Raw genomic sequence first — 15,942 nt, forward strand, 5'->3', positions numbered from 1 at the left:
TCCCATTAGCAAAATCCTCCTGGGATTTTCATTTTGACTTGGTGGTCAGTCTTCCTCAATTACAGTCCCTTTCCACCTGTGCTTCTGAATTGCTGGACTTTTACAACATTCATTAACTGTAGTCTCACCTTAGAAAGACCTCTCATGTCCCTGACCTTTTCTGCTCCTCAACCTCACTCCTCCAGATAATATGGGAACTTCAGCACTTGACAATCCACTCCCACTTCCACCAGCAATATCAGCTTTTGTGACAAGTGCAGAAGCTCAAAAGGCTCAAAACACAAGTAGTTTTATTGAAAAGTAAATTAGTGAACAAATGAATGAAAGAAAGACCGAACGTTGGTTGTGTATACTTACTACGTACCATGAACAATGCTAAAAGCTGCCATTACAAGTAGATAACGAGAATTGGTGCTCTCAAGGCTCTCTCACATTAACTGGGGACGACAATGAAAAGAGGAAGGTTTGTCTGCAGGGTGGATGGAAAAGATAGAGCCACTAAGGGTGCCAGTGGCAGGGCAAAAGACAAGGGCCAGGGACACCTAGAACACATCAGGGAGCCTGTTCTAGGGAACCGGGTTTTTGAAGGGGACTGCCACACCTCTCAACCCCATGAAGAAGGGGGGAAAGAAGGCACAAGTGTCAGAATGGAATAAGGCTTCAGAGCTCCCTCCAGCAGGAATAATAGGGCATGGGAGCATTGGAAGAAAGGTTGGGTTACAGTTGATACTGATGAACATTTACCACCAGTGAGCTATTTCTCTTCTTGTGCCTTCTCCCTTCCTCCCCAACAGCCCCCACCCCACCCCTGCTGATAGACTCAGTAATCTTCATGACTTTCACTACTGTCATAGATAGGGTTCTGGAAGATGATATTGCTTGCCAGCCCTGTCCCTTCCATCCACAGCATGTTTCAGAGGAGGGGGGTTGACTTCCTGAAATAAAACAAAATTAAAAGAAAGAAAAAAATATGAAAAGCTCAGTGGAAAATCAATTGAAGTGGAAAATAGATGGAGAGATAATATAAGGTTTATTGAGTTATCTGAAAGCCCACGATCAAAGAAAGAGCCTAGGTATAATTTTAAGAAATTATCCAAGAAAAGTACCCTGATATATTAAATCCTGAAGGTAAAATAGAAATAGAAAAAATGTACTGATTAAGATCTTTGCCATTATAAGGGCAATTAGAAGTGGTCTACATAAACTCAGACCATGGGAGTGAGTTGATTATGTTGGAGTGATCTCAGAAAAAATTGGAGTGAGAAATTGGCAAGCACTAGGAGAAGGGGGGAAGGGAGAGATAGAATGGGAAAACCATTCTTACAATAAAGAGGCATACAATGTAGAGCTTTCAAAATGAAGTGGGAAATGGGGGGAATTGGTGGGCAGTGCTTGAACTTCACTGCCATCAGAATTAGTTCAAGGAGGGAAGAACACATATATATACTTACCTCTATATAGAAATCTATCTTACCCAAAAGAGAAATAATAGAAGAGAATGGAATGGAAGGAAATATGCAGTTAGTAATAACAACAGTAAATTTGAAAGGGATGAGCTCACCCAAGAAACAGAAGTAGATAGCAGGATGTGTTTGAAACCTGAATCCAACAATATATTGTTTACGAGAAACACAACTAACACAAGCATATATTCACAGAGCTAAAACAAGGGAGTACAGCAGAGTACATTATGCTTCAGATGAAGTAAAAAAGGCAAATGTAGAAATCATGATGTCAGAAAAAGCAAATATCAAGCTAATTAAAAGAGATAGTCAGGGAAACTATGATTTTATTAATAGGTGCCACAGACAATGAAGTAATATCAATATTTCTACAGCAAGTTCTCTGGTAAATACCTCCTATCCCAAATATATTGGAAATGTAGTCAAATTTATAAAACTAAGAGTCATTCCCCAATTGATCAATAGTAAAGGGATATGAATTCATTCAATCAATCTTTAGTCACATTAAAGAATGTTCTAGGGGGTGGAGCCATGATGATGGTGTAGAAAGACGGACTTCCTGTAGCTCTCCTCCTTTACACCATAAAATAACTGCAAAAAAGACTCTACACAAATTCTAGAGCAGGAGAAGTCACAAAACAACAGAGTGAAAGATATTTCCAGACCAAGGCAGCCTGGAAGGTCGACAGGAAAGGTCTATCACACTGGGCTGAGAGTGGAGCTCAGCCCAGCCTGGACCATGCAGCAAGGACAGGACTGGAGCAGTCTTCAGGGCACAGAATCACGGGTAGCAACAGCGATTCTCAGATTTTTCAACCTATAAACGCCAAAGACAGCTTAAAAGATCAGTGAGAAAGCTCTTTCATCTGGGTGAGAGGGGTGTGCAGTCTGACCTCAGCCCCAGCCCTAGGGTGGCAGCAGCTTCCACTTTTGGAGCCCTTTGCCTCAAAACCATGAGGGAATCAAGAGACCGATCTGGGTCTCAGTCCTGAGTGGCAATCCTGGGGTAAGGAGGGACACTGGCATGGTGGAGCTGGTAGAGGTGCAGGAGAGGGAATCCTACTCACAGATCCTGAGCAGAAAAGAATGCTTGTAGTACCTTCCAGACCAGAGCATAGGTCAGGCAAGGAGAAAACTCCTTTCTCTTGATTGTGCCACCTTGGAGGAACTGAGAACTTACAGTTTCCTAGAGTATACCCTCTGCTTGATAAAGGACTCCAAAGTCAAGTAAATGGCAGGGGAAATGCCCCCAAAAGGGAAAAAATAAGACTATAAAAGGTTACTTTCTTGATGGAAAGATATTTTCTTCCATTCTTTCAGATGAGGAAGAACAAAGCCTACCATCAGAGGACTACATAAAAGTCATCCAAAGATGTCAAAGATGACATCCAAAAACTGGAAAAAATTGTGCAGTGCTCTCAAGCCACAGAAGACCTCAAAAAGGATTTTGAAAATCAAATAACAGAAGTGGAGGATAAATTGGGAAGAGAAATGAGAGCGATGCAAGAAAATCATGAAAAACAAGTCAACATCTTGCTAAAGGATATCCAAAAATGCTGAAGAAAATAACACTTTTAAAAATAGACTAATCCAAGTCACAAAAGAGGTCCAAAAAGACAATGAGGAGAAGAATGCTTTAAAAAGCAGAATTAGCGAAATGGAAAAGGAGGTTCATAAGCTCACTGAAGAAAATAGTTCTTTAAAATTTAGAATGGAGCAGATGGAAGCTAATAACTTTACGAGAAACTAAGAAATTATAAAATAAAAGTAGAAGAATAAAAGAAGAAGATAACATGAAATATCTCATCAGAAAAGTAACTGACCTGGAAAACATCCAGAAGAGATAATTTTAAAAATTATTGACCTACCTGAAAACCATGATCAAAAAAAGAGACTAGACTTTATCTTCCAAGAAATTGTCAAGGAAAACTAACCTGATATTCTAAAACCAGAGAGCAATACAGAAATGGAAAGAATTTACCTATCACCTCCTGAAAGAGATTCCAAAAGGAAAATTCCTAGGAATACTGTAGACAAATTCCAGAGTTCCCAGGTCAAGGAGAACGTATTACAAGCTGCCAGAAAGAAACAATTCAAGTAATGTGGAAATTACTTAAAATAGGATTTAGCAATTTCTACACTAAGGGATTGAAGGGCTTGGAATATGATATTCCAGAGTTCAAAGGAAATGGCATTAAAATCAAGAATCACCTACTTAGCAAAACTGAGTAGAATACTTCAGGGAAAGAACTTGAATTTCAATGACATAGAGGACTTGCAAACATTCGTGTTGAAAAGACCAGAGCTGAATAGAAAATTTGACATTCAAATACAAGAATCAAGAGAAACATGAAAAAGTAAACAAGAAAGAGAAGACTTAAGGTACTCATTACAGTTAAAGTGTTTATATTCCAACAAAGCAAGATGTTATTTGTACCTCCTGAGATTCATTTCAGTATTAGAGTAGTTAAAGCTAATATATATATATATATATATATATATATATATATATATATATATATATATATATATATATATATATATATATATATATATATATATATGTAGGTGTGTATGGGTATGTATGTATATGTATATTTTATACCTCTAGGTATGCATATGTACATTTGTGTATGTGTATATGTATATATATATGTATACACACACACACATAGACAGAGGACACAGGGTGAGCTGAACATGAAGGGAGAACACTTAAAAAATAAAATTTACTCCTGAATGAAATGTACAAAGAGTAAGAAAAAGGGAATAGTAGAATTTAGCAAATCTTCTCACACACAAGAGAGAAGAAAGAACTTCTACAGTGAAGGCGAGGAGGGGGGAGATGAAAGGAAATAATTGAGCCTTACTCTCATGGGATTTGGCTTAAGGAGGGAATAACGTACACTCATTTGAATATGGAAATCTATTTTACCCTGCAGGAAGGCAAGGTGGAAGGACATAGGAGAGGGAAGATAATAGAAGGGACAGAAAATTGGGGAAAGGGATAATCAGAAGCTAACACTCTTTTGGGACAACAGATCATGGGAGAGAGGAATCAACGAAGGGCAGGATAGAACAGAGGGAAATGTGGTTAGTCTTTTATAACATGAATGTTATGGAAGTCCTTTGTATTGTTACACATGTATGACCTATATTGAATTACTTGTTTTGTCATTGAGGGTGGTTGTGGAAGGAAGGAGAGAATATGGAACTGAAAGCTTTAAGAATGACTTTTAAAAATTGTTTTAGCTTGCAACTAGTAATTAAGCTAAATAGGCAATAGAGCATAGACATCTATTTTGCCCTACAGGAAAATAGAGGGGAAGGTAGATGGACTAAGGGTGGGTAACAGAAGGGAGGACAGACTGGAGGAAGGGGTGGATAGGATGCATGCTTTCCAGTGGTGGGGGTGGAGAGAGATAAGGAGAAAATTTTCAATTCAAATTCTTGTGGAATTCAATGTTAAGAACTGAAATATGTATATATATGTATGTATATATATGTGTATATATATATATATATATACATATGAAGAAACAGTTTGCAAAAGGAAAAAAACATAAAAATAAAGAAAATGAAAATAGCATGCTTTAAAAAAATAAAGAATTTCTAAGCCACTAATTTTTAGAGAAATAAAAATGAAAACAACTCTGAGGTACCACATCATATCTATTAGAAGTGACAAATGGTGGAGGGGACCAAAGAAAATAAATACACTAATTAATCGTTTGTAGAGTTTTCTGCTGGTCCCACTATTCTGGAGAACAATTTGGAACTATGCCCGATAGGCTATAAAACTTTGTATATTATTTGACCCCGCCACTACCAGTTCTGTATCCCAAAGATATAAATGGAAAAAGACCTATATGTGTAAAGTACTTATAGCAGCTGTTTTTGTAGTGCACAGAATTGGAAATTGAGTAAATACTCCTCAATTGGGGAATGGCTGAATAAGCTGTGGCATATGATTGTGATGGAGTACTATTGTGCTACAAGAAATGACAAGGGCTATGGTTTCAAAGAAACATGGGAAGACCTATATGAACTCATGCAAAGTGAGGTGACCAGAAACAAGACAGTAATTTCTACAGTAAGAGCAGTGTTAAGTAATAATGATCAATTGTGAAGAAATTAACTTCTCTGATCAATAAAATGATCAAGACAATTCCAAAGGACTCACAATGAAAAAAAAAAGTTATTCTCTTCTGGAGAGAGGACTGATGAACTCTGAATGCAAACTGAAGCACATTTTTTTACTTTATTTTTTTCTTGCTTTTTTTCATATTGCTAATATACAAAAAGGATTTACATGGTTTCACATTTAGTAATTGTATCATAGTGCTTGCCTCTCAGTAGTTGGAAGACGAGCTAGAAGAAGGGAGAAAATTTGGAACTCAAAATTTAAAACAAAAACATTAATAATAAATAACTTCATGAAGATTATGATGATGGTGATGAAGCTGTTTGTGTTGCTGCTGCAGATGTTGCTGATGATAGAGAGAGAGGGAGGAGAAGCTGAGACCATATTCTCTCTGCGGATTTTGACCTTTCTGGGAATTGTTATTTGGTTTTATATTCAGGAGAAATTGTGTGGCTTCACTTGGTTGTGTCCTGCTAGAGACACAGCCTGACTGTGTGCCAGGAGAAGAGACAGCCAAAGTCGAGGAGACTATCAGATTGTGTTTAGCTGTAGAAAGTGACAAAGAGCCAGGAATCTGGCCTGGGCTAAATGGAGCAGGAAGTGTTTGGAATCAGGCCTGGGCTCCGTGTCCCTCCTCCTCTGTGCAGTGGATCAGATGGCTGGTTCAGAGCAGGGATTCCCTACCTTTTCAGGCCCCACATGCCTTGCCTTTTCATAAACCTTCCTGTGCCTCTTATTCAGTGAGAAATGTGGTAAATACTACTGTGTAAAGGTATCACGTTCCTTCTCCAATGGTACACCAATACAGTCTCCTCCTTCTCTCTGTGTTTGAGATGAACTACAAGGGCCTCTTCCACTTTAAATCTTTAAATATTTAATTATCCCTCCCTACTCTCCCCTAAGAGCTCTCTAGAGGTTACTGCCTCACTCATTAAGCCAGGGTTGAGCTAGCAGGCTAACTGGGACCAGCCCTGCTACTCCCACCTGTGACACTCAGCCTGAAGCCTCTCTGCCTGGTCTGATTGACCTCTGAGCCTTGCTCTTGCAGGTTACATCTGATCTCATGTAGAGGAGGCCTTTCCCTCCAGCACCCCCACTTCCCCTTCCCCAGTGCAGTTCCTGGTCAAGGTTTCCCATGTAGATAAATCATCTACATGTGGACATTATTTACCCCTACCTATCTCTTACTGCACTCCCTGAAGGGACAAATACCTGCCATGTAATGGACGGAACACTGGAGTTGGAGTCAGAAGGCCTGGTTTGGAATCCTGACTCTGACTTTCTAAGATTCTAGTAACCTGGGTAAACATGACAACTTCTTGAACCTCTCTGGGATTCCAGACTCTCTTCTAACATCCCTAGGTCCTCAGGTGGATCCCTGTGGACAAGTAGCCCTGATATCCAGAGATGCCACTTGTAGCCCTCTCTTTGGGCACTGGGGAGAGAGGATTGAGAGGCTTTGAGGACTCTCTCTAGTTGGGAGGAGGGAGGGGGATCAGGCTGAAATCACTGGTCTCCCTCCCTGAAGCAGCTGCCCCAATGGGGAAGAAGTTGGCCCAGGAGGAAAGCCCTTAGTTCTCCAGCACTGACTGGGTGTCCATGAGTCCTGAATTGGTTCTCAGACCTGATCAGGAACGAGGCATCTGCAGTCCCCTCCATCTCTGGAGGTCTATGACTGGAAGATTCCCTGACTCTAGGACTGCAGCCCTGGCAGCTGAAGCTCCTCATTGCCCTCCCAGCCCTTCCCCCTTCCTTATTGTACCACCAACCTGGGCTGCCACTCACAGGGATTGACTTGCCCTGCCCTTCTTCCTACCTGCAGATCTCAATTCTTTCCCCAAGGCTGATCCCGATGTTTCTCTCAATCAGCCAAGGCTATTTTTTCTTCCCAGAGACTCTCAATTGGATTCTATGCTCCTTGCCCAACCCTGGTTCCCACAGGAGCAGCTCTTTGGGCAAGTCTGCTGAGTAGACTCCTTCAAACAATTTTCTCTTAGTACAAACTTTAAAATATCTAAACCAGTACATAAGTACTGATTGTTCATGCTCCAGACAGACTGGGAGATTCTGAAACCAACCTAGATTAGGATTGAGATGTTTTTTGGCCACACTGATGAATTGAGGGGCCTGGAACCCTTCTTCCCTTCCCAATAAAAATAACGTAGCCTCCATTCATCTAGGAGTGGGGAGCCATAGGGTAGGTGGGAGGCTCAACTTACATGTTGAGAGCAGGAAAGGACAGTAAAATATAGAGCTGAAAAGGACCTTAAAGACCCGTGAATCCAGTTCCCCTCTCATGTGGCAGATTAGAAGTCTGAGGCACAGAGTGGTTAAGTGACTTCCCTAAGGTCACACAGCCTTAATGTATCTGGTTCCACTAATTCTCTCTTGCAGTTATTTTTGGTTCTCTCTCCCACTTTCTTCATTTTTTTCTTATCCCTTCTCTAGCCAGTTGGTGATCCTAATGGGACCTTGGCCCCTACATGCATATCTCAGGAGGACCCTGGCATCTAATTGGTGATCTTCATGGGAGTCTAGCTCCTGAATGATGCCCTTGGAAGAGTTCCCAGCAGCTTCCACTACAATGCCAGGAATGTGAGTAGAGGAATAAACCCAGTCAGAACCTCTTCTACTCTCTCATCCTCCCAGAAGCTACCAGACTCCCAAGGCAGGGGCCGTGTCTGCCATGGTTATCACACTCATGGAGAGATTTTCAACTAATTGTCAGGCCTCTATTTAGACTTCTACTTGTCCCCCTGACGCCATGAGAGTGACACATCAAATTTCAGGCCCCAACTGCGACCAACTGTTCCAGGGACTCCACGAGACCCCAATCATATGAAAGAGGCCTAGCCAAACCAACTGACTGTAGTCTTGGACCCCACTGAGATGACCACTTGAATGCTAGGTCCCCATCAAGATCATCAGAGGGGTAACAGACCTCCAGTCAGACCATCTACTAGCCTAGACCCCCTTAAATGAAACCATGAGCCAAAGACTAACTCCATTGTGAGACCACAAACTGGTAAACAGCATCTTAGCAAGGTCACCTAACGGATGGCATTATTTTCAGGGAATCTATATTCTTTAAAAATGCAGCTTTTCATTTTTCTTTTATTCAATGAACAAGTGTTAATTTTCTCTCCCTCACTCATATAATGAAAAAAATAGCAATGTCGAGACACTTAAGAACTCTTATCAATGTCTCGACATTGTTTGTCTTTATAATGTTGCTTTTATTGCATAAATCATTCTCCAGTTCTCATTTCACTTAGCACCAGCTTTCTCAGGTTTCTCTGAAATGGCCCCCTTTATTATTCTTTACAGCACAATAGCATTTTTAAATAATATTTTACTTTTAGATTGTATGTAAAAACAAATTTTAGGAGACATTTTTAAAACATTGAGTTCCAAATTTTTTCCCTCTCTCCCTCCCTTTCCTCCTTCCTAAGACAGTAAGCAATTTAATATAGATTATATGTGGGCAATCTTGTAAAACACATTCCCATATTAGTTACATTGTGGAAAAAGAAAGAGCCCCAAAGAAAAAAATATAAAAAAGTGAAAAATGGTATGTTTTGATCTGTATTCAGCGTCCATCAGTTTTTTTTTTTCCCTCTGGATGTGAAGAGTTTTTCCTCATGAGTCTTTTGGAATTGTCTTAGAACAATGTGTTGCTGAGAAGAGTTGCCACTCATAGTTGATCATCCTACAATGTTGCTTTTACTGTGTACCATATTCTTCTGGCTTTACTTATGTGACTGCGTCAGTTAATGTCAATTTTTCGAGATTTTTCTGAAATGTTCCTGCTCGTCCTTTTTTTGTAGCACAACAGCATTCCATTATATTCGTATATCCCAACTTGTTCAGCCATTCCCCAATTGATGGGCATCCCCTCAATTTCCAATTCCTTGTAACCACAAAAAGAGCTTCTATGAATATTTTTGTACAAGTAGATCCTTCCCCCTTTTGTTATCTCCCTTAGATACAAATTTACTAGTGGTATTGCTGGATCAAAGGGTATGCACAGTTTAATTGTCATTTGGGCGTAGTTTCAAATTGGTGTCCAGAATGGTTGGAACATTCACAACTCTAACAATAATGCATTGGTGTCCCAATATTCCTACATTCCCTCAAACATTAATCATTTTTTCCTTTTCTGTCATATTTGTCAGTCTAATTGGTCAATGAGGTGGTACCTCAGATCTGTTTAAATGTGCACTTCTCTAATCAACAATAATTTAGAACATTTTCTCACATGACTATAGAGTGCTTTGATTTCTTCACCTGAAAACTGGCTTTTCATATCTTTTAATTGTTTATGCAATAGGGAAGACTTTAATTCTCATAATTTGGCTCTGCTTTCTAAATACTAGATAAATGAGACCTTTATAGGAGGTATTTGCAGTAAAATCATTTCCCAACTTTCTATATACCTTATAATCATGACTGCATTGGATTTGTTTGGCGAAAAAAAACCTTTTTTTTCATTTCATGATAATAAAAATGATCTGTTTTACATTTTATAATGCTCTTTATGTCTTCTTTCATTCTAAATTATTCCCTTCTGCATGGAAATGATAGGTGAACTATTCCATGTTATCATTATTTGCTTCTGGTATCACCCTTATGTCTAAATCATGTACCCATTTTTACCTTCTTTTGGTATACAGTGTAAGATATTGGTTTATATCTAGTTTCTACCATACTGTTTTCTAATTTTTCCCAAAGTTTTCATATAGTAGTGAGTTCTTCTCCCAGAAGCTGGATTGTCTGGGTTTATCAAACACTAGCTTAATATGGCCATTTACTATTGTGTCTTGTATATATCTAATTGATCAACCACTCTGTTTCTTAGCCTGTACCAAGTACTTTAAATGATTGTTGCTTGGTGATAAATTTAAGGTCTGGTATGGCTAGACCACCTTCCCTAACATTTCTTTTTATTAATTCCCTTGATATTCTGAACCTTTTGTTCATCCAGATGAATTCTGACATTATATTTTCTAGCTCTGCAAGGTAATTTTTAGTAGCTTGATTGATATGGCAATGAGGAAGTAATTTCATTTAGGTAGAATTGTCATTTTATTATATTAGCTCATATTAGCCATGAGTAACTGATATTTTTTCAATTCTTTAGATCTGACTTTCTCTGAGAAGTGTTTTGTAATTGTGTTCATATGGTGCCTGGGTTTATTTTGGCAGGTAGATTTCCAAATATTTTGTAATGTCTACAGTAAATTTAAATAGAATTTCTCTTTCCATTTTTTGCTGTTGGGCTTTGTTAGTTATGTGTGTGTGTGTGTGTGTACATGTGCATATACATGTACATATACATTCATGCGTACATACTCACATACATACACAAATGCTGATGATTTATGAAGGTTTATTTTATATCCTACAATTTTGCTAAATTTCTTTCTTCTTTCAAGTAATATTTTGCTTGATTCTCTAAGTATACCATCATATTATCTGCAAAGAGTGATAGCTTTGTTTCTTTTTTGCCTGTTCTAACTCCTTAAATTTCTTTTTCTTCTCTTATTGCTAAACCTAACATTTTTAGTTAATGTTAATACAGTAGTACCATATTGAAAAACAGAGGTGATCATGGACGTCCTTATTTCACTTCAAATCTTATTTGAAATGCTTCTAATTTATCACCTTTACATATAATGATTGTTGACGGTTTTGTATAGATGCTGCCTATCATTTTAAAAAAGACTCCATTTGATGAAATAATGGATTTCCAGACCTCCCTGAAAAGGTCAGAGTTCATTAGAAAATTTGGTTTTCAATAGAAGACTCAAGAGAGGCACAAAAAGGCTAGTAAGGGGGAAAAAGCAAAATTCGTTATTCAATACGGGGAAACTGTTTGCATTCCTGTATAAGAGGATGATACTTGCTAATCGTGAGAACTGTATATTTATTATGACATTTAAAAGCGATATACATAGATGGAAGGAGTGGGTATAAATTAACTGATGTGATGATAAAATACGTAAGGGGTTATAATGGAGGAACAGTAAAGCAGGAGGCACAAAAGGGTAAATTACATCACATGAAGAGGCACAAGAATATACTATAGTAGAGGGAAAGAAGGGAGGGATATGATCATTATTTGATCTTTCCTCTCATCATATTTGGTTCAAGAAGGGAACAGCATACTAAGTCAAGTTAAGAAATCTAACTTTCACTACAGGCAGTAGGAAGGGGAAGGGGAAAGAAAAGGGAGGGAGGCTGATAGAAGGAAGGGAAGATTGAGGGAGGTGATGGTCAAAAGTACAATTTTTAAGGAAGGGAAGGGAGACGGGAGAAATTAAAGCATGACCGGGGGGAGGGGGAAATATGAGGGAGAGAAAGACACAGATAGAAATCATATCTTTGAATGTGAATGGAATAAAATGTACCATAAAATGGAGGCAGATAGAAGAATGGATTAAAAAACATAATCCTACAATGTGTTGTTTACAAGAAACACATCTGAAACAGGAGGATACACACAGGGTAAAGATAAAAGGCTGGAGCAGAACATATTATGCTTGAAATGAAGTAAAAAAGAAAAGTAGGGGTAGCAATTCTAATCTCAAACAAAGCAAAAACAAAAATATATGTAATCAAAAGAGATAGGGAAGGAAACTATATCCTGCTAAAAGACACCATATGCAATGAAATAATATCATTACTAAACATATATGCACCAAGTGGTATAGCATGTGAATTCTTAAAGGAGAACTTAAGAGAATTATAGGAAGAAATAGGCAACAAAGCTATGCTAGTGGGGGATCTCAGCCTGTCCTCTATGAATGTGATAAATATAACCTCAACGTAAACAAGAAAGAAGTTAAGGAGGTGAATACAATTCTGGAAAAGGTAGATATAATAGAACTCAGGAGAACACGGAATGAAAATAGAAAGGAATATACATTTTTCTGAGTGGTACGTGGCACATACACAACAACTAACCACATACTAGGACATAAATACGTCACAATCCAATGCTGAAAGACAGAAATAGTCAATAAATCCTTTTTCAGATCATGATGCAATAAAAAGTATATGTATAAAAGGAAGGACCATGAAAAGAAAGACTAAAAATTTACCGGAAACTAAATAATTTAATCCTAAAGAATGAATGAGTCAAACAACAAATCATAGAAACAATTAATGACTTCATTCAAGGGAATGACACTAATGAGACAAACTACCAAATCTTATGGGATGCAGTGAATACAATTTTTTTTGACAAATCACTTCATATATTTATTAAGCAAACACCAAAAACAAAGAACTTTCCATAAATACCTAATGCTGACTCCATAAGTAAACAACTTTTGCTTTGGTGCACAGTGATCTTACCTTGCAATTTCAGCTACACATAAATTCAGTTTTACTTTTCAAAGCAAATGACATGCTGTGACAGCATGCCAAAAAGAAGCTTATTTAAGCGACCAAAAGGAAAAGAGCAAAACTTTTTTAAAAAAATCTGAATCTGAAAAGAAAGATATCTGCACAACAGAAAAGGTACTTCTCGTTGAGAATCTGGACCAGGATCACTGCCACTCATTTCAGTCAGACAAATTCAGGCTTCTCTTCATATGCTAATCTTGAATAGCAATGAAAAGCTGAGGCAGAATACTCATTTTTCAGTATGATATCATTAGACACTCTTTTGGAAGGGCAACATGACATCTTCACAGATGGGATTTTTTTTTAACAATACAGTATGTTCCATATGAAATGCATGAAACCTTGCCAGTGACTATCCTCTCTATTTGTGCCTTTGATTCCATCACTTCCTCTCTCCATTGGTTGCTTGTCCCTTTCGTTGTGTCCTCCATCACCTTAATTTTTAATTTCTCCTTATCCACTTGTTTTTTGACCATACTTTACACATTCCTTTAAGTGCATTACCTAGCATCTCTGTGCATCCAATTTCTGTTTTTACAATACAGCATATTTCTGATACAAGACATGGAGCCGCTAGCCTGCCTGTCTTTGTTGATGGAGAGCTTCCCAGAAATACCTCGTTTTTCTCACCAGTGCTGACAGAGCAATTTGTTTTCTCATTCCTTGATCCCATCACATCCTTTCTCCACTGCATGTTTATGCTTTCAACACTGTTCATTCTTCCCTAGTTTTTAGTCTCTCTCTACCCGCTGACTCATTTCTCACACCTTTAGGTGCTCCTTTAGGACAGCAATATAGCATCTTTGTGGATGTATTCTGTGATGATTTGACAATGACAGTATTTCAGATGTAGTGCATGGACCCAAGATTTCTGGTATGCAGCTAAAGCACTCTTCAAAGGCAACATTATATTCCTTGGTCTTCACATCTGGAGGCTTTTTCTGTTTCAGGAAAAACGTAATAAATAGAATTATCTGAACAGATTTGAGTGTTATTTGGATTGCTTTCACCTTGGAGATCATCATCAATCACTGATTTCTTCTATGCAAGAGTGTTCATGTTCTTGGAGTCCATATTAATATGACTTTTGTTGTTTGCGTGTGTGTGTGTGTGTGTGTGTGTGTATCATTTAACTGCATACTGTGTTTTCTAGCAGGGCTCTCATGTAACTGTGCTGCCTCAGAATTCTCCTTCTACTTTGGTGAGATTTTCATTTGAAGTTTTCCTTTTGAGCCTGGTTATCTTTGGGTTAAATTGAACAGTTCTTAAGAGAAGTTTTATGCCTCTTAATGTTTACATGAATAAAATAGAGAAAGAGGAGATCAATGAATTGGGTATGCAACTGAAATAGCAACAAAAAGAAAAACTGAAAATCCCCACTCAAATACCATATTAGAAATACTGAAAACCAAAGGAGACATTAATAAAATTGAAATTAAGAAAACTATTGAACTAATAAATAAAACTGAGATGGTGTTATGAAATAAACCAATAAAATTGATAAAACTTTTGTCAATGTGATTTTAAAAAAAGAGAGAGAACAAAACCAAATTACCATTATCAAAAATGAAACGCATGAAAAGTAAAAACAAGAGCACAGGGCAGGACAGCAACAACCACACTGCTCCTTCCGCCATGCTAGCTTGGAAGTACTAAAAACTTATAGAACTACAGATTTAGCCTGAGAAGAGTAGCAAGAAAAACCTGAAGCTGGAGACAGTGTCCCATTCACTCTGGGAGCAAACTCAATTTTAAAATAAATATAAAATAAAAAAAAATAGACAGCCCATAAAATACGTGTCAGAGGAATTAAACAAATTTTGGAGCAGGAGAAGTGGAGAACAACAGAGTGGAGGAGATTTCCTGAAAGGCCCACGGGAAACGTCTGTTGCACCAGAAGCGGAGCAGAGCCCAGCCCAGCCTTGGCCGCATGGCAAGGCTCTCGAACAGCAGAATTAGCCAAATGGAAAAGGAAGTTCAAAAGTTCACTGACGAAAATAGTTCCTTAAAAATTAGAGTGGAACAGATGGAGGCTAATGACTTTATGAGAAACCAAGAAATCACAAAACAGAACCAAAAGAATGAAAAAATGGAAAATAATGTGAAATATCACATTGGAAAAACAACTGACCTGGAAAATAGATCCAGGAGAGACAATATAAAAATTATGAGACTACCTGAAAGCCATGATCAAAAAGAAGAGCCTAGACATCATCTTTCATGAAATTATCAAGGAAAACTGCCCTGAGATTCTAGAACCAGAGGGCAAAATAAGTATTCAAGGAATCCACAGATCACCGCCTGAAAGAGATCCAAAAAGAGAAAGTCCTAAGAACATTATGGCCAAATTCCAGAGTTCCCAGGTCAAGGAGAAAATATTGCAAGCAGCTAGAAAGAAACAATTCAAGTATTGTGGAAATACAATCAGGATAACACAAGATCTAGCAGCTTCTACATTAAGGGATCGAAAGGCGTGGAATATTATATTCCAGAAGTCAAAGGAACTAAGACTAAAACCAAGAATCACCTACCCAAAGAAAGTGAGTATAATACTTCAGGGGAAAAATGATCTTTCAATGAAACAAAAGACTTTCAAGCATTCTTGATGAAAAGACCAGAGCTGAAAAGAAAATTTGGCTTTCAAACACAAGAATCAAGAGAAGCATGAAAAGGTAAACAGTAAAGAGAAATCATAAGAGACTTACTAAAGTTGAACTATTTACATTCCTACATGGAAAGACAACATTTTTAACTCGTGAAACTTTTCAGTATCTGGGTAGTTGGTGGGATTCCACACACACACACACACATACACACACACACACACACAGAGAGAGAGAGAGAGAGAGAGAGAGAGAGAGAGAGAGAGAGAGAGAGAGAGACAGAGACAGAGAGAGACAGAGACAGAGAGAGACAGAGACAGAG

At 38.1% G+C, this 15,942-nt stretch overlaps 1 protein-coding gene and 1 pseudogene across 1 annotated transcript in view; both read right to left on the minus strand.

Annotated features, from left to right (window-relative positions):
• Positions 1–273: 273 nt before the first annotated feature.
• LOC140515939 (uncharacterized) overlaps positions 274–15,942 on the minus strand; it is a 35,364-nt gene continuing 19,695 nt past the window's right edge. The window contains exon 7 of the mRNA XM_072626812.1: positions 274–935. Within this exon, the coding sequence (XP_072482913.1) occupies positions 849–935 (87 nt within the window). The 3' untranslated portion in view covers positions 274–848. The remainder of the gene's footprint in view (positions 936–15,942) is intronic.
• LOC140515299 (uncharacterized) lies at positions 13,136–14,039 on the minus strand (annotated as a pseudogene).

This window comes from Notamacropus eugenii, chromosome X (genome assembly GCF_028372415.1).
Source record: "Notamacropus eugenii isolate mMacEug1 chromosome X, mMacEug1.pri_v2, whole genome shotgun sequence".
NCBI classification, from domain to species: domain Eukaryota; kingdom Metazoa; phylum Chordata; class Mammalia; order Diprotodontia; family Macropodidae; genus Notamacropus; species Notamacropus eugenii.